Below are 18,594 nucleotides of genomic sequence, written 5' to 3'. Positions count from 1 at the left end.
TTCTCTTGGTGAAATTCAGCCCTGCAGTAGGGACTAGCAGAATCCCAATGCACCACTGATATCCCACTTAACCTGAAGGTAAAGCTGTACAACTTCACACAATTTGCCAAGTGACAACCCTTGATGCAACTGCCCTAAGTGATGGTGAATTTGCCCCAGTACATCCTCACTCAAGTTTCTAGCACGAGCATAGAATAGGGGCCATCTAGATCTTTACAGGAAAAAGGATTAAAATAACCATAAATTGATCTTATAGCAAATGACTAACTTTTGGTCCTGAGTGGCTCAAAGCAGTGGGTGTGCTGGACTAGCACAGGAGCAAGTTTAATCAAGAAGAGAAAGGGCTTTCTTGCTGAGTCAGTCTCTTCTCTGTGCATTGTAAGCACTATGTGCTTTCCTCAGAGTGTTTCTAATCAGACTTCCATGTCAAATATGTATCTAACTTATAGCTTGAAATCCTAGGGGTAAAGACTCTTTGTCATCACCTCTTCCTTAAAGCAGCTTTAGGTAAGAGAGAGTCATGGTATTTATAAAAGTGATTTAAAAGATTTAGCTAATTCTAGAACCACAGTATTAACATTATAGAGGAGAAGTGTGATTCTGAAAAACAACTAAATAATTGCAGTGCACTGGAACTACACCAGGAAAGCTCTGATTTTGTGAGAAGAGGAACCAAGAGGAGCTTGTCTAGAAGCCAAGTGGCAATGCGGTGTGCTGCCAGAGGGGGAACGGAGTGTAGGTTCTGAGCATGGTGGGCAAGGAACATTGCTAATTCACAAACCCTCAGGTCCTAAGATTGGGAGCATCTCACGTCACATTCAGCCAACCACTCTGACCACAGCTTGAAGCAGTTTTGCTAAGATGGGGAGTGAGTGTCCTCGGCCCTATCTTGTGTGGCTCTCTGTTCAGTTCAATACAATAGAGAATCTGGTAAAGTCTTCTGCTCTCTGATGTGAAATTCAGTCCTTCAGCAGTTCATATTTACACTGGATCAGACTCACTGAAAGGGCAGCCCGACCCCACGCCGTGGTGGTGAGCGGGATATAAATGGCTAACTAGGCAGACAGGTAGGTGTCAGAGACAGTTGTGAGCATCCTGCACCTTCCCATGTACAAGGAGGGAGATAAATCATTTAATCTCTTTGTGTCTCAGCTCCCCCAGCTGATAACTCTAACCTGCTTCACTGGGCTGTTGTGAGAATTAATGTATGTTTGACCCCTGAGATCACTGAGTTATTGATTTAACACTTGATCAGTTTTGGTTAAAATTCAGATTAATAAAGCGAGAATTGAAACCTGGAAACTGATCTGTTCTCTTTTCTAATCAGGAACGCTTGTTGCCATGGTTCCAAAGGTTAAATTTGGGCCAGGTCTGTTGAAACAAGTCCTTAGCTGCACAGGCTTCCTAAGCTTGCAGCTAACTTGTTCCTGATTTGCAGGGCTGGAGACTATTATGTAAATAAGTCTTTCCAGATTGTGCCTCTGGTGTGCTGGAGAGCTGCTCCATCCTAAAATGAGCTCTGGGAGCAGGCAGAGCATGTGTTGCCCCAGTTCTTTGACATTTAACTAGTGTATGTCCACTGCACCCCCGTTTGCAGGATACAGCATCAGCACATGCTCCCCTCTGTTGCTGGCCAGCTGTTCTCCCCTGGGAGGCACACTCCTGTGCAGGTTCCTCTCCTGGCTACCTATTACAGAGGGGGAGGGATCATGCCTATGGAAAAGGTGGGGTGGGAGAGCAGAAGCGGGATTTGCCCCGAATATCCTTCAGAGACACTGCCCATCCCTGGATGTCTTGGAGAGCTTTAAAGATGTTAAAGCTGTGGCAGCTGGATGCCATTGCGAGAACCAGCAAATGGCAGAGGAGATGCTGGTTTCTAACTGGGCACGAGCTGGATTTCGTCCCTGAACTCTGACTCCAAAAACGAAAAAGCAACATCCACTGTTACCCTCACGACGAGAGCATGTGAACTGCCTGGGCACTCTGCAATCTGCACTGCCTATTCCCATCTTTCCTTCAGCTAAAGGTGGTCTGTTCATTTCCACAGAAACAGGTGTAAACACCCTGTCATAAACAGATAGCTAAGGGTTAATGTTCTTTTACCTGGAAAGGAGTAACCTGAAACACCTGACCAGAGGACCAATCAGGAAACAAGACTTTTTCAAATCTGGGTGGAGGGAAGTTTGTGTGTGAGTTCTTTGTTCTTTGTCTTCTGCCTGTACTCTCTTGGCTATGAGAGGATTTTTCTGCCTCCTGCTTTTCTAATCTTCTGTTTTCCAGTTGTAAGTACAAAAGATAAGATAGTGATTTATATGGTTTTTATTTTGTATTTACATGTGTGTAGTTGCTGGAGTGTTTTGAATTGTGTTCTTTTGAATAAGGCTGTTTATTCATATTTCTTTTAAGCAATTGACCCTGTATTTGTCACCTTAATACAGAGAGAAAAATACATAAAAATGGTCTTTCTTTTTACATAAAGCTTTCTTTTTAAGACCTGTTGGAGTTTTTCTTTAGTGGGGAACTCCAGGGAATTGAGTCTGTGCTCACCAGGGAATTGGTGGGAGGAAGAAGTCAGGGGGAAATCTGTGTGTATTAGATTTACTAGCCTGACTTTGCATTCCCTCTGGGTGAGAGGGGAAGAGAGATTAGCTCTCGGTACTTCTGTTTTCCAGGACTGGAAATAGGGAGGGTGGAATCCCTCTGTTTAGATTCACGGAGTTTGCTTCTGTATATCTCTCCAGGAACCCACGGAGGGAACACCTGGAGGGGGGAAGGGAAATGGTTTATTCCCCTTTGTTGTGAGACGCAAGGAATTTGGGTCTTGGGGTCCCCAGGGAAGGTTGTTGGGGGGACCAGAGTGCCCCAAAACACTCTAATTTTTTGGGTGGTGGCAGCTTTACCAGGTCCAAGCTGGTAACTAAGCTTGGAGGTTTTCATGCTAACACCCATATTTTGGACGCTAAGGTCCAAATCTGGGAATATGTTATGACACACCCACTATGGCTTCTATTGCTAGCAAGAGATTAAAGAAGGAAAAAAGGGGGAGGCAGACTCTTAGCCAGACTGCCATTTTCTAATGCTCTGTCCAGGGAGGCTGCATAAGCCTGAGGGAGAACTCACCAGCTAGTGCGCTAACCCCCCTCCGCCCAACAGCATCAGGATTTCCAGACCTTTTCTTCAGGGTTCAATGTTCTCTCTCTAAATTAAAACCATGAAGCACAAGTTCATCATATAGACCAGGTCCTTTCCTCCTGCAGGTCTTACTCTTCAGGCCCCCTGCCTGGGAGCTAAGGAGAGTCTCTCTACACCCTCTGCTGAAGTTTTCCTCCAGTCGACTGGCTCCGACTTCCTAACCTGCTTCCTGCAACTCAAGCTGCCCTTTATATAGATCTCAGCAGGCCTGGGTCTGAGTCATCTAGTTTCTACTGCGTGTGCCTGAGACTTACTTCCTTCATCTGGGGAGATGGCCTGAGCCTAGCACAAGCTTTACTCTAACCCAGATACAGCCTTTACTGTAAACACCTCCCTTATCACAAACACCAGGCCCACATTTTTTTTTGATCAGGCCTCCTCATGCATTAGGATTTAATGTAAAAAATCCCTCAATAACCCAGCAACATTTCAAGGCCCATGACACAATCAGACCGAACAGACTCTTTCTCCAATAAGCCCAATTCTGCTATGCTTACTCAGACTGAGGAGTCACACTGAGCTCAGTGACACTACTCAGATGGCAATATACAACTCAACATGAGTACAGGCGGCAGGCCTAGGCTCACTCTGTGTCATCTGTGCTCACCTAACCCCTTCCTGGGATTTGGCTTTATTGGTAAGCCAAAGAACAGTGAAACCATAACACTCAGCCTAACGCTCACATAAATTTGTTAGTTTCTAAGGTGCCATAAGTACTCCTGTTATTTTTACTCAGCCTAAAATGTCTCCTTCAGTTTGGCTGTGCTTCAGGTTTCCCTGCAGCAGCATCTCTACCCCAAATCCTAGCCTCATTCCAGATCAGTTTTCATTTAGTTATTTTAGTCTCCTTGGTTTGCACAGGATTGTTACCTTCCCTTAGACCACCAGCCAGAGAATGAAGAGAAGTGGGAGCAGGCCACTTTTTAGTAGAGGCGAAAATTGGGCTTATCCGCCCTACTTCCTCCTAATCATCTCCCAATTCCTTATGACATATGAAGAATTCCTGAGAGCTTTCCCCCCACAGACTAAACAATACAAAAAGCATTTTATATCTTGCTTTGTTTACATTAGAAATTCCGTTCTTGTCTACTTTGGGAGCTTCTATGGATGACCGGAGAGGTACTATAATGATATCACAGTATAGGGTGAGCAGACGTCCTGATAAAATCGGGACCGTCCTGATATTTAGGTGTTTGTCCCGCATCCTGATCGATCTTTGGTCAGGATGCAATTTGTCCAAATATTTCGTTCCGCCGGCAGCACTCGCTCTTTTAGTTTATTTATTGCTGCTCCACCGACAGCACTCAGTTTTTTTTTCCTCCACCGGCGGACCCCCCCCCACGTGTCCCGATATTTTCTCCCTCTCAACTGGACACCCTATCACAGTACCAAGGATGTGAAATCTGAGCAACTGTATCAAAACTTTTAAGAACACTACACGTTTTATTTGTTGTTTTTTGTCAACCTTTCTCTATCTCAAACACCTGACATGCGTTTGGGAGAAAAGATTTCTTTCTTAAAGCTCCAAACCCCATATCTTGTCAAGAAGGGCTGAAAGAGCTGCCCCTAGTTCTCATGTCTACAAGGAAGACAAGGCTTGATTTTGCTGGTTTTCCTAAGGTACAAAAATCAACAAGCAAAATTGACACCCCGAAGAAGCAAACTAGGGGCACTGTTGTTCACCTTTAAGATTTCACTTTTTAAGGAAGCTACAAGGCAGAGATATTTGAAAAATACTGCATCAGACTACAGAGTGTGTGTGGAGATATCTGAAAGCTCAACAAGCAGAGCTATGAAACAAATAGGAAAACTGTTCCCAGACACCAACTGCTAAGTAAATCAAAGGTATAAGCCTTCTCTTTCCCACACACCACCACTCTAGAGAGAATGGAAATGTCTATTCCATGAACATAAGACTAGCCAACAATCATGGGCAAAGGAAACAAAGACCAAAACCGGCTAAATATGTTTGCTTTCACATGAAAAAAACAAAACACACCACAGCTATCCATCTCCCCTGAGGAGCAGGAAATATGGTTGTCTGAACTGAAATTGTTTTGGACAAATGTAGACTTACCCCTGCTCTTTCTTTGCTGAGTATCTCTCCAGCCCTGTCCCGATTCATGCTCAGCTGAAGCCAGACTGGGCAGGTTTTGATGAGTTTATCAAGGACACAGATGCCAGGCGCTGGAAGGCAGTTTTGCAGTGCGATGGACTGAGATGGCCGTGTCATATCATTGTCTTCTTCATCAGGATCTGTGACAGGACTGAAACAGCACAAGACAATCCCGTTAAGCAGAAGTGAAGAACAATACACTTTGTTGTGAAGAAGTGTAAATACACACACACCCAACACTACATGACTGGCATCAGACAAGAGATTATTATTATTATTATTTAACAGTTCTGTTGTGTGCCTACAAGTCTACTAAGTCAGAGCGCTATTGTGCTAGGTACTGGCACAAACATACAGGAAATGACAGTTCCTGCTCAAAATAAGATTAGCTTGAGCTATAAATTCACCTCTGGGGTTCCAGCCAGCTTAGACATTGGTGGGTATTCTGCTCTGACAGCTGGTGGTATTTGGACTTACCCTGCTCCCATCCTCCCTGAAGAAGAGGGTGGAGGCAAATTGTCAGCGACTGTGGGGAAGCTAGCACTGTCCCATGCTGCACCTCTGTGGATCCAAGATTTCAGTCTCCAGGGGCCCAGTTCACCAGCTGAAGGATCTGAGTGACTGCCCTTGACTTTAAAACGAGGTATTTGTCCTCTACACTGGAAGAATAGGAGCCCCAAGCTAGCAAATCACCTTTAAGGAATGCCAAATACACTTCACTATACTGTATTTTTAAAGAGAGCAAGGGACCCTGACAGCTCATGCCACCAGAATGCCTCCGGGTCAGCCTGCATCTTTATCCTTTTCAGGATTTCTGGCATCATACAGTAGCTTTAATGATTAGCACCTAGCCCAAGCCCAGCTAAAGGAGTACATCACCTGTAAGACACAGTGAGTTAGAAAGGTCTGATTTTAGCTGGAAAGCCTTGTTTCTGTACCTAAGGTCCCCTCAGATACTTGACCTAAGCAAAAATTGAGACCCTGTAACACTGAGATTTCCCCTCTTCTGTAATTACATTTCTCTGCCGATGCCAGGATCAGGTGAGACAGTATTTGCTAAGGTTGACATCTGAAATCCCACCCCTGTACATGCTGGTGACAGGGTTCAGTGAGCACACACCACAGCCACAGTGTAGGCTGGGTGGAGGTGTGTGGAGTGGGGATGCTCTTCACCTTTGGTTAACACCAAGGCAACAAATAACCTAAGAGAAGGGGGTGGTGTGCTTAGGAAAGCAGGCCTTTTGAGGAGCTGGGCCTCAGTGCTTTTTATGCACAGTTTAGTTTACGTCAGAGTAAGGGTGTGCGTTTATTTACAAAGCTACCTCACCAAGCGTGAACTGAAAAAGAGGTCACTCCTAAAAAGCTTACTCATTGATCTAGGGTAGGTCAGCTCAGATCAGCAGAGAGTGCAAGACTGGAGCCAAAGACCACCAGCAGAACTCCTCTCTCACGTGCTACTAAACCAGAGAGCTGAAGTGAGTGGCTGCAATGTGTATGTGTAAACACTAGAGGGAGCTCAGGGACTAGAAAACCAAGGGGCCTGATTCTTCCCTCCTGTGTGTGACAGCTACACTCTTACCCAACACTGGGGATGTAACTGGGAAACTCCGGAGGTTTAAAAATAAATAAATACCCCCCACACACACACACACCCACCCACCCCTATGAGTAGCTACCTCTTGAGCAGAAGAGACTCACACTTCACGAATCAGCCACTGAGTAGGGTGGTGGGTAGTGCACACTGAGCAAGTGAACTCCATTTGCACTGTGTATGGTCATTTACACCTGGGTAAAGGAAATGTAACGTATTTTCCAATGAGAATTTTTCACTCAAGTACACCAATAGCATCATCTCACACCCAGTTTGCACTGGTGTAAAGACTACACAAGTTGCACGGCCAGGAAGAGCCAGGCGCAAGATGGTTGCAGCGCTTGCTTTGATCTCAGAAGCTGCTGGAAAGGGAGCATTTGTCAAATGAGAAAGTAAAGACAGAAACTGTGTCAGTTGTCGCCACCCTTCAGGTGGCAGCTGTTAGTTTTATAATAGCGACCTCCACTGTGTGTACCTTTGTTGAGACTGCTGAGAAGTGGGGGGAATGCAGTGTGAGGGGCAGTGCTGGGAAGAGGGTGCAATAGCTACTTCTCATTAGCTTTTCTTTCTGGTTGCTTATTTTTAGCCCGATAGAAACCGTGAGGATAGTGAAGTGGATGCATTGTTAAGAACAAGGGATAGGTGTTCTTTTAGGCTCTGATCCTGAATAGGGGGCTGGAAGGAGGAGGGAGACAGGTTACTCCTATTTGTTATTATCTTACTGCAGTCACCTTACCACCTGGAAGTGAAGGTTGATCCAGGCCCCTGGCCCCAATCTGGCAAAGAATTTACACACATGCTCAACTTCGAAGTAAATAGGACTACCCATGTGCTTAAAGTTAAACACACACTTAAGTGCTCTGCTGGATCAAAGTCTGTATTCATAGGCAGTGCTGCCTAAAGGATAGAGCCTGGGCTGAGCCTCAGAAGACATGGCTTCAAATCCTTGCTCTGTCACTGGCCTGCTGATGATTTTGGGTAAGTCATTGCACCTCTGTGCCTCAGTTTCCCTACCTATAATGATACTAACCTACTTTGTAAATCACTTTGAGACCTACCAGTGAAAAGCACTAGGTTTTATCATCATTCCCACTACTGACCCCTCTGTATATGTTTATTTTAAAAAGATCACTTGGGGGGAGGGTTAAAAGCAATCACATGGTTCCAAGAAATTTCTGTTTCTTTTAGTATGAATTTCATCCTTTTGATCTGAGAGCTGAAATTAACCCGGCTCCTTTTTTTCCTCTTGGTTTGGTATTACTTCAGAAAAAGGGAAAATACAGCTTTTAGTATCTAGGGCACAGCGTTAAGTAGGTCACATTTCAGACCTGAACTAGTTGAATGTCTCCTGTCAAAGGCACTAAGTCAATGCACCACACTTGGCCCCCCCCAGTTCAGGTTTTGTCAAAGCTACCTCTTACAAAGCCTAAACATTGCTACATTGTGGTAGTGTAGGAGAACCTGATATTGATCAGTCCATTTTCATTATCCACGTAGAGAGAAATACAAGACAAACAGCACAACTAGGGATAAGTGAAAGACTTACACATTTTCAATTTTAATACAAAATTATTTGTCCCACAGGTGAGGAAATTTTTCTTTTTAAAACTACAGAAGATGATGCTTAATCAGACAGTGCCCTTTAAGCAGAAGTACAGTAAGATAATAGCATTACAAAAAATGAATTAAAGCTGTGGCAAATTAATACAATTAATCTTATATTTCCTCTCCTCTTTTTTTTCTTTGCAACAACTACTATCAAAATATCCGCGTGTTAATTTAGTCATGAAGATACTAGCTAAGGAAAACACATGGGAGATGATGATAACCAGTGGAAGAAAGGAAGTCAGAAGCAACAAAATATGTGGATTAAAATCAGACAAACAAGCCAGGGATCCTGAACCCTGCCAATAAAAAGTGAAAACTGATGTGAAAAGAGGGACAATGTTCATTGTTATCTGTGTTGCGGAAGGGCCAGATTTTCAAAGATATTCAGGGGCCTAAAGATTCAGATTGGCACCTACTGGGATTTTCAAAAGTGTCCGCCTCCTAGGTGCCTAAATCCCTTTGAAAATCTAGTATCAGAGGGGTAGCTGTGTTAGTCTGGATCTGTAAAAGCAGCGAAGAGTCCTGTGGCACCTTATAGACGAACAGACGTATTGGAGCATGAGCTATCGTGGGTGAATACCCACTTTGTCGGATGCATCCGGTATTCACCCACGAAAGCTCATGCTTCAATACGTCTGTTTGTCTATAAGGTGCCACAGACGTATTGAAGCATGAGCTACAAGGACTCTTTGCTGCTTTTGAAAATCTAGCCCATTGCTCTCCAAGGCGTCATTCTGGCCTTGCAAAAACAGCTGGATAGGCGCAATGCCCCAGTCCTTTAATATGTAGCATGCAGGCAGTCTGCTGCTATGCCTGTGCACGTCCCACTGACTTCAGTGCAGCTCCTCGCAGCTGTGTTAGCCCACACACTGCAGGATCAGGGCCTGATTTAATAACCAGTGGCATATATATATATATATATATATATATATATAAATATAAAGGTGAGGGTAAGTGTGAAGCAGCATATTGCAGGGACTGGTGGTTTTAGATCTAGCATTCACAGCTAGTGATCCAGCATAGCACACATCATGTTAATGACATCCAGAGAAGTTACTAAACTGGGAGGAAATGCAAATACCAGCAGGCCCAGAAGACAAAGACAAAGCAGCCTGGAGTCGGAGATTAGAAACCCAGGCAAGAATGCACATTTAATACATGGAAATTGAAAGCAGTTGAATGAGAGAGGAGAACGTGGAAAACAGCACTGCTGGGAGAAACCTGATGGCAAGAGTGAACTGCAAATTAGACATGAGCGTGCAATGCACTAGGACACCAAAAAAGGTAAATGCAATTTGTAGCTGCATATGCAGAGTCATCACATTGTGGGATAGAAATTGGGCCGGTATCTCTCTGTACAGTTCCAATACAATTAAATTGGGAATTTTGCACCTTACTACCAGACCGATAATGTCAAATTGCAGTGAGATCTGAGAACAGAACAGAATTCGAAATTAAGACTGAGGGGAAAAACAACTGAGGAAAGTTGGCAGTTTTTCAAAGGGACACTATTAAGGGCCCAAAAGCAAGTTATTCCGATGGTTAGGAAAGATAGGAAATGTGGCAAAAGACCACCTTGGCTTAACCACGAGATCTTGCGTGACCTACAAAATAAAAAGGCATCATATAAAAAATGGAAACTAGGTCAGATTACAAAGGATGAATATAGGCAAATAACACAGGAATGCAGAGGCAAGATTAGAAAAGCAAAGGCACAAAATGAACTCAAACTAGCTATGGGAATAAAGGGAAACAAGAAGACTTTTTATCAATACATTAGAAGCAAGAGGAAGACCAAGGACAGGGTAGGCCCACTGCTCAATGAGGAGGGGGAAACAGTAACGGGAGACTTGGAAATGGCAGAGATGCTTAATGACTTCTTTGTTTCAGTCTTCACTGAGAAGTCTGAAGGAATGTCTAGTATAGTGAATGCTTACAGGAAGAGGGTAGGTTTAGAAGAGAAAATAAAAAAAGAGCAAGTAAAAAATCACTTAGAAAAGTTAGATGCCTGCAAGTCACCAGGGCCTGATGAAATGCATCCTAGAATACTCAAGGAGTTAATAGAAGAGGTATCTGAGCCTCTAGCTATTATCTTTGGGAAATCATGGGAGACGGGGGAGATTCCAGAAGACTGGAAGGGGGCAAATATAGTGCCCATCTATAAAAAGGGAAATAAAAACAACCCAGGAAACTACAGACCAGTTAGTTTAACTTCTGTGCCAGGGAAGATAATGGAGCAGGTAATCAAAGAAATCATCTGCAAACACTTGGAAGGTGGTAAAGTGATAGGGAATAGCCAGCATGGATTTGTAAAGAACAAATCATGTCAAACTAATCTGATAGCGTTCTTTGATAGGATAACGAGCCTTGTGGATAAGGGAGAAGCGGTGGATGTGATATACCTAGACTTTAGTAAGGCATTTGATACAGTCTTGCATGATATTCTTATAGATAAACTAGGAAAGTACAATTTAGATGGGGCTACTATACGGTGGGTGCATAACTGGCTGGATAACCGTACTCAGAGAGTAGTTGTTAATGGCTCCCAATCCTGCTGGAAAGGTATAACAAGTGGGGTTCCGCAGGGGTCTGTTTTGGGACCAGTTCTGTTCAATATCTTCATCAACGATTTAGATGTTGGCATAGAGAGTACGCTTATTAAGTTTGTGGACGATACCAAACTGGGAGGGATTGCAACTGCTTTGGAGGACAGGGTCAAAATTCAAAATGATCTGGACAAATTGGAGAAATGGTCTGAAGTAAACAGGATGAAGTTCAATAAAGATAAATGCAAAGTGCTCCACCTAGAAAGGAACAATCAGTTTCACACATACAGAATGGGAAGAGACTGTCTAGGAAGGAGTATGGCAGAAAGAGATCTAGGGGTCATAGTAGACCACAAGCTTAATATGAGTCAACAGTGTGATACTGTTGCAAAAAAAGCAAACGTGATTCTGGGATGCATTAACAGGTGTGTTGTAAACAAGACACGAGAAGTCATTCTTCCGCTTTACTCTGCACTGGTTAGGCCTCAACTGGAGTATTGTGTCCAGTTCTGGGCACCGCATTTCAAGAAAGATGTGGAGAAATTGGAGAGAGTCCAGAGAAGAGCAACAAGAATGATTAAAGGTCTTGAGAACATGACCTATGAAGGAAGGCTGAAGGAATTGGGTTTGTTTAGTTTGGAAAAGAGAAGACTGAGAGGGGAGATGATAGCAGTTTTCAGGTATCTAAAAGGGTGTCATCAGGAGGAGGGAGAAAACTTGTTCACCTTAGCCTCCAATGATAGAACAAGAAGCAATGGGCTTAAACTGCAGCAAGGGAGATTTAGGTTGGACATTAGGAAAAAGTTCCTAACTGTCAGGGTAGTTAAACACTTGAATAGATTGCCTAGGGAAGTTGTGGAATCTCCATCTCTGGAGATATTTAAGAGTAGGTTAGATAAATGTCTATCTAGGATGGTCTAGACAGTATTTGGTCCTGCCATGAGGGCAGGGGACTGGACTCGATGACCTCTCGAGGTCCCTTCCAGTCCTAGAGTCTATGAGTCTATGAGATTAGGGCCCTGAAGGGGCTGATTGATGAGTAAAAATAAAAGAGCTGAACTTGCATAGCTTGACTCAGTTACAGCCAGTCTATAGGCAGTGGAAGCAAGAAGTGTGATTTAGGGTGGTAAAAGGGGGTGCAAAGGGGAACAAGTAATGAGGAAAAATTAAGAAAGGGACATAGGGGAAACTTCCTGCCTGTGAGATCTATTAGACCAGGGGTGGGCAAATTTTTTGGCCCAAGGGCCACATCAGGATTACAAAACTGTATGGGAGGTTGTCATAAACAGATAGCTAAGGGTCAATGTTCTTTTACATGTAAAGGGTTAACACAGGGAACCAAACACCTGACCAGAGGACCAATCAGGAAACAAGACTTTTTCAAATCTGGGTGGAGGGAAGTTTTGGGTGTGAGTTCTTTGTCTTGGGTCTGTGCTCTCTCGGCTCTGAAAGTGATTTTTCTATCTCCAGGTTTTCTAATCTTCTGTTTCCAAGTTGTAAGTACAAGGATAGTAAGACAATAGGTTTATATTGGTTTTTTTTTTGTATTTACATGTGTGTAGTTGCTGGAATGTGTTAAATTGTATTCTTTTTGGATAAGGCTGTTTATTCATTTTTTTTCCTTTAAGCAATTGACCCTGTATATTGTCACCTTATTACAGAGACCATTTTATGTCCTTTTTCTTTCTTTTTATATAAAGCTTTCTTTTTATGACCTGTTGGAGTTTTTCTTTAGTGAGGACTCCAGGGAACTGAGTCTGCAGCTCACCAGGGAATTGGTGGGAGGAAGAAGTCAGGGGAAAAATCTCTTTGTGTTAGATTTACTAAGCCTGACTTTGCATTCCCTCTGGGTGAGGGGGAAGAGAGATTAGATCTCTCGGTACTTGTGCTTCAAGGACTAGAATCTCCTAGGGAATCTCCTAGGGTCGTTCAGGGAGGGGAGCCTGGGAGGAAATAACAAGGAAACAAAGGGAGGAGGTTATTTCCCTTTGTTGTAAGACTCAAGGCATCTGAGTCTTGGGGAGACCACAGTGAGCTAGGCACTGTATAATTCCTGGCTGGTGGCAGCAATTACCAGGTCCAAGCTGGTAACTAAGATTGGAGGTTTTCATGCTAACACCCATATTTTGGACGCTAAGGTCCAGATCTGGGATAAAATGTTATGACAGGGGTCGGGTAGGGAAGGCTGTGCCTCCCCAAACAGCCTGGCTCCCACCTCGTATCCATCCCCTCCCAGACTGCCTCCCTCAGAACCCCCAACCCATCAAACCCCTCTCGCTCCTTGTCCCCTGACAGCCACCTCCCAGGACCCCCGCCCCTAACCACCCCCCAGGACCTCACCCACATCCAATCTCCCCTGCTCCCTGTCCCCTGACTGTCCTAACCCCTATCCACAGCTCCGCCCCCTGACAGGCTCCCCAGGGACTCTCACACTTATCCAACCCCTCCCCAGAAACTCCACCTCATCCAACCCCCACACTCCCTGTCCCCTGACTGCCCCCTGGGTCCACTGCCTCATATCCAACCCCTTGGCTCCAGCCCACTTACCACGCTGAGCAGAGCATGTAGAGCAGCATGTGTGGCAGCTGCACCATCTGGCCGGAGCCAGACACACTGCCGCACTGCCCTGCAGGAGCGCGCAGTCCCACGGCCCAGAGCGCTGCCCGCACGGCGGCATGACTGTGGGGAAGGGACAGCTGGGGAGGGGCCAGGAGCTAGCCTCCCCTGTAGAGAGATCAAGGGCCGGGCAGGATGGTCCCGCAGGCCAGATGTGGCCCACGGGCCGTAGTTGCTCACCTCTGTATTAGACAGTGGAATAATCTCCCCCGGGAAGGGCTAGGAGCCCCATTGCTAGAGTCTCTCAAAGCTACGCATTTTAAATTCTAGAAAGCACTGTAGAGTCAAATCCTGCATTGGCAGAGGGCTGGAATGGGTGACATAACAGCTCTTTTCCAGCTCTAATTGCTGGGACCCCCATGCCATGCTAGTCAATACGGTACATGGTAGCAACACTTGACTTCTTCTCTGCGTGCCGCAGTCACAAGACCTAGATGCCAGGCTGTGGAAGGGCTTAACCCAGCCATTTAACAGCAGACTCCACAGATAGCTGCGCAGAGCAGGGAGAGGAAAAAGCAGTGAACAGCTTCAGAATTCCCTTTGCTCTGCCAAGTGCAAGGGGCCGTGCAGCCTGCCACAGTGAGCCGTGGCTCGCTCGGCCCTCACACACAGCAGATGATTTTTATCCCCAGCCTTTCTGAAGTGACATCCTGCCGACCCCTGACCCCCAGCTCAGCAGAGATATTTGTTTGGGCCAACCGGGACTTTTTGTTCTTTGCAATGTAAATGTGAAAAGCCAGCCCTGGAGCTGCCTGCACCACATCTCTGTATTGAGTTCTTACTGCAAATCAGGATTAAATCCCCTCACCCCTCTGCTGAGTTGAATTCAAGCAGCTTGCTGGGAACACGTACAGTGCATATTCATTGGTAACATGGATTAGTTAATTGCATAATAATTACACTAAAACACCATGCCTTCTTTGACAAGATTGCATGGTAGCTCTGTTGGAAATAACATGGTAATTTGCTTTGTCTCATGGTAACAGTGTAATAAATACATGTCACCACCATAACTCATTTCTTTACCATTAAGGAGCCAAATTTACAACCTATACAACCTCACTGAAGTCAAAGGCATTGACAAGGGCAGTGAGCCGGTTAGCCCAGTGCAGACTTGGGTCCTGATCTTCAGTTGTGTAAAAATAATGCAAAACTCATGGCTGTCTAGGGCTTAGGGCTGTCACTTGTAATATACACCAAGACCAGCTGGAGCAGAGAAAGAAAGTGTATGTTGTCTGGCTGCAGAAGCACAGATATTTATCACTTGATCTGAATGAGAACCTGTCAATGGTTAGCAGTATAGGGTCCATGACACACAGCTGAGCTATTACAATCCCAGCCAGTATACACTCACACTAGCCAGTTAACTACAGCACTAGATGACTTCAGTTTTGTTCATTAGCCAGCACCAGATATACTGAGACAACTCATCAGATCTTAAGAATGAACACAAGTCAAAAAAAGTCCTATATAGTATTTTGTTGGTTTGTCTTGATTTGTGATTTTTGAAATAAACTGTTTGTCAGAATTGATTAACTGATGTGTTCCTTTTCTTATAAATTATTGCATCTACATTTCTCTTGAATCTTACATTACATCTAGACAGAGAGAGAGAAACAAGAGTTTTGCTATGCTTTCCTTGTCTAGAGAAAAATGATGCTCAGACAGATTTAGAATTGGTGCAAGAGCAGGCATCAGTCAGCTAGCATGCTACTGAGAAAGACAGAGGCAACAGCTGTCAAACATCACTTGTAAGGATGAGAATAGATTAACCTCTGTACCAAAAGCATCAAATACCAAGAGACTGCAAATGAGGACAAGCCAGCTTGCGGCAGAAGCACACAAGTCTGGGTGAGATCGTCAAACGCTGTAATATTATCTTCAAGGAGTATCAGATCCAATACAGGGAGAAAGCTAAGACCTTATGGAGCTGATGTTACAGCACTGTTGGAATTAGATGGAGAATGATGGTAATTACAAACCAGAGAGAGCGTCCAGTTGTAAGCAAGGGGCTGAGTGGGGATGACAGGAGGAGGATGCTTTATCTGTAACCCATGCAAAGGCTGGCAGAGGAGAACATATACATTTGTGGCATATCTCACAGCCAACTACGTTAAAACAAATTTGAGTCCAGACCTTCACCTTGACCATCATAGAAGCTAACAACAGCACCATATGTTTCTTTATAGCTAACTTCATGTCACATGAATGATAGTAAGTGGAGTTGTGCAAATAAACAAAAAAATAAAATAAAATCAGTTGTTTGTTTCACTGACAATTCTGAAAAGTAAAAACAATTCTGACCCCAAAAAAATATTTTTAAAAAACTTGTTTGACAAATTTAAAAGTAAAAGTGATGTGAGTCAAATGAAACTTTTCATTCAGGTCAAAATGAAGTGTTTCTTATTCAATTTTCATAAAATTGGAGGAAATTTCAAAATTAATAGTAGTTTTGAATGAAAAATTGAAACATTTAGTTTAGAAAATGTCAAAACAAAATGTTTTGGTTGTCTCATAGTTTTTAGGGGGATTTTAAAATGAAAAATTCAGCAAAATCAGCTCAATTGCAAGAAATGTTTTGGTGTCACCAAAACTGCATTTTTTTGGCCAAAACATTTCTCCTAGCTTTAATCATAAATTCCAATCCTAGACCTCAAAATAATGATTAATCAGGATTGTGGTAAACTACAGCAGAAGAGGTGACAGTCTAGGGTTACATTAGATGGGCACTGTCACAGGGCTCACTACTCACACTAGGGCAGCAACCACTTTAGGCAATCCTGGGGATTGGCTCTGCCCAGTTCAGCACTCCCTTTCTTCTCTTCCACCATCCACAGCTCACCTCCTGCTCACACAGTTGCAGCACAGCCGCTTTGCAACTTTTCCCTCCAACCAGGTCACATTGAGAGTCACATTCGGGGGGGAAGGGGGCAGGGTAATATCCTCCAAAGTCTTTCTGCTCAAGTGGCATCCAGCACTCCTCACACCCACTGCCCTAATCCTGTCACTTCTACAGTGACTCATGCAGTCTTCTAGTTCATTGCCCATACACTACCTCTCTGCAGTGGTTGGTAAGGGAACCCAGACCCACCCACTGCTCTGAGTTCCAGCCCAGGGTTTTTACCAAGCAGTCAAGGGCTGCAGCTTCCCTGATTTTACTGCTGTCACCCCTGGACTACTTCCTACCTTGCTTCAATCCATTCATTTTAGTCAAACTCATCTGCCCTAGCCTATTAGGTCTCTCTCCTTCTGTTGGGGGGCGGGGGGGCAGGGATGACTGCCACTCTCCATGCTGCAGCTGTTGCCGGCCTTGGCTTTATGTAAGCCCCGCCTGTTCCCTCACACATGAATTTGCTTCCAATTAGTGGCGTCCTCCTAGGCTAAATCTCTCCCTTGGATTGGGCCCATCTGGCCTAATTCAGCTTTCTGAGGGTCAGTGTGGGGAGTACACTCCATCTCAGGCCCATACTGCAAAGTGTAGATCTGCAGCCAAACTTCCTCAAAAGGTGGAGGGTATTTGGATCTGTGGTTCAGCCTATTTTAGAAATAAGGGCAAATTGCAAAGTTTAGATCTAGATCCGAACTTTCCCTAAGTTTGGGGCTAATGGATCCAGGGTTTGGAGTGAGGCATGGCTGCTCTTATATGATTAACAGCCCTAGACTGCTCTGCACCCCTTGAATCTCTCCACAAGTCTATAAATACCTACACGGGGAACACAAATTTGATAACAGAGAACTTTTCAGTCTAGCAGACAAAGATATAAGATCCACTGGCTGCAAAATGAAACTAGACAAGTAGAACAGTGAGGGTAACTAACCATAGGGACAATTGTCATGCTGGATTCCCTGGAGATATTTTAAAACAAGATTTAAGAAAAAATTCAAAGATATGGGCTAGTTCAAACAGGAATTAATTATGGGAAATCCCATGGCCTGTATAATACAAGGTATCAAACTCCATGATCGCAATGGTCCCCTTTTGGCTTAGCAATCTATGAATCTGTTCACAGATGATCTTGTGCAGAGTACAAACATCTCAGTATAGTTATTGCCATGGAGCAGGGGTGGGCCATGAATGTATAAAATCAGGGGTTGGGATAAGGGCTACGGCTGGGAGTGAGGGTTCTGGGATGCAGCCAGAAATAAGGAGTTCAGGGTGTGGGAGGGGGCTCTAAGTTGGTGTTGGGGGCTCTGGGGTAGGGCTGAGGATGAGGGGCTGGGGGTGCAGGAAGCTGCTCTGGGCTGGGACTGAGGGATTCAGGGTTGGGGTAGGGTGTTGGTGCACGGGAGAGGGTCAGAGGTGCAGGCTCTGGGGGGGTGCTTACCTCAAGCAGCCCCCAGAAGCAGCGACATGTCCCCTCTCCAGCTCCTATGCAGAGGTGCAGCCAGGCAGCTTTGCACACTGCCCTGTCCGTACATGCTGCCCCAGTGGCTCCCATTGGCTGTGGTTCCTAGCCAACAGGATCTGTGGGGGCGGCACTTGGGGTGGGTGCAGTGTGTGGAGCTCCCTGGCTGCTCCTATACATAGGAGCCAGAACTGGGACATGCTGCTGCTTTCGGGAGCCATGCAGAGCAAGGCAAGCCCCTGACCCCACTCCCTGCCTGAAGTGGGGCAAGCCCCGGAACCTGCTCCCTGGCAGGAGCTCGAGGGCCAGATTAAAACATCTGGATGGCCAGATACAGCCCCGGGCCATAGTTTGCCCACCCCTGGTCTGGAGGCATTAAATCCAAACTGACCAGTCAGCACTCTGTCCTCTACATTTTTTTCAGCCCCTTCATGACAATATACGTACATCATTAGAGGAACATAAAGGTTGCAGAGTGAAGGACTCAGCAGAAAAAAACAACAGGAAATGCTATAGTTAAGATTGCTCACCTAACATTAAATCAAATTCCTTGTACATAGTGCCCAAAGGCAAAATATA

At 44.8% G+C, this 18,594-nt stretch overlaps 2 protein-coding genes across 3 annotated transcripts in view; one reads left to right on the top strand and one right to left on the bottom strand.

Moving 5' to 3' along the window:
• ATXN3 (ataxin 3) overlaps positions 1-18,594 on the top strand; it is a 464,297-nt gene that overhangs the window by 86,665 nt on the left and 359,038 nt on the right. The window lies entirely within an intron of this gene.
• RIN3 (Ras and Rab interactor 3) overlaps positions 1-18,594 on the bottom strand; it is a 104,012-nt gene that overhangs the window by 67,461 nt on the left and 17,957 nt on the right. The window contains exon 2 of the mRNA XM_050953229.1: positions 5,270-5,459. Coding sequence (XP_050809186.1) covers positions 5,270-5,459 — 190 coding nt within the window. The remainder of the gene's footprint in view (positions 1-5,269; positions 5,460-18,594) is intronic.

This window comes from Gopherus flavomarginatus, chromosome 5 (genome assembly GCF_025201925.1).
Source record: "Gopherus flavomarginatus isolate rGopFla2 chromosome 5, rGopFla2.mat.asm, whole genome shotgun sequence".
NCBI lineage: Eukaryota > Metazoa > Chordata > Testudines > Testudinidae > Gopherus > Gopherus flavomarginatus.
Note: the sequence above shows the minus strand (reverse complement) of the source record. Positions and strands in the feature narration are given on the sequence as shown.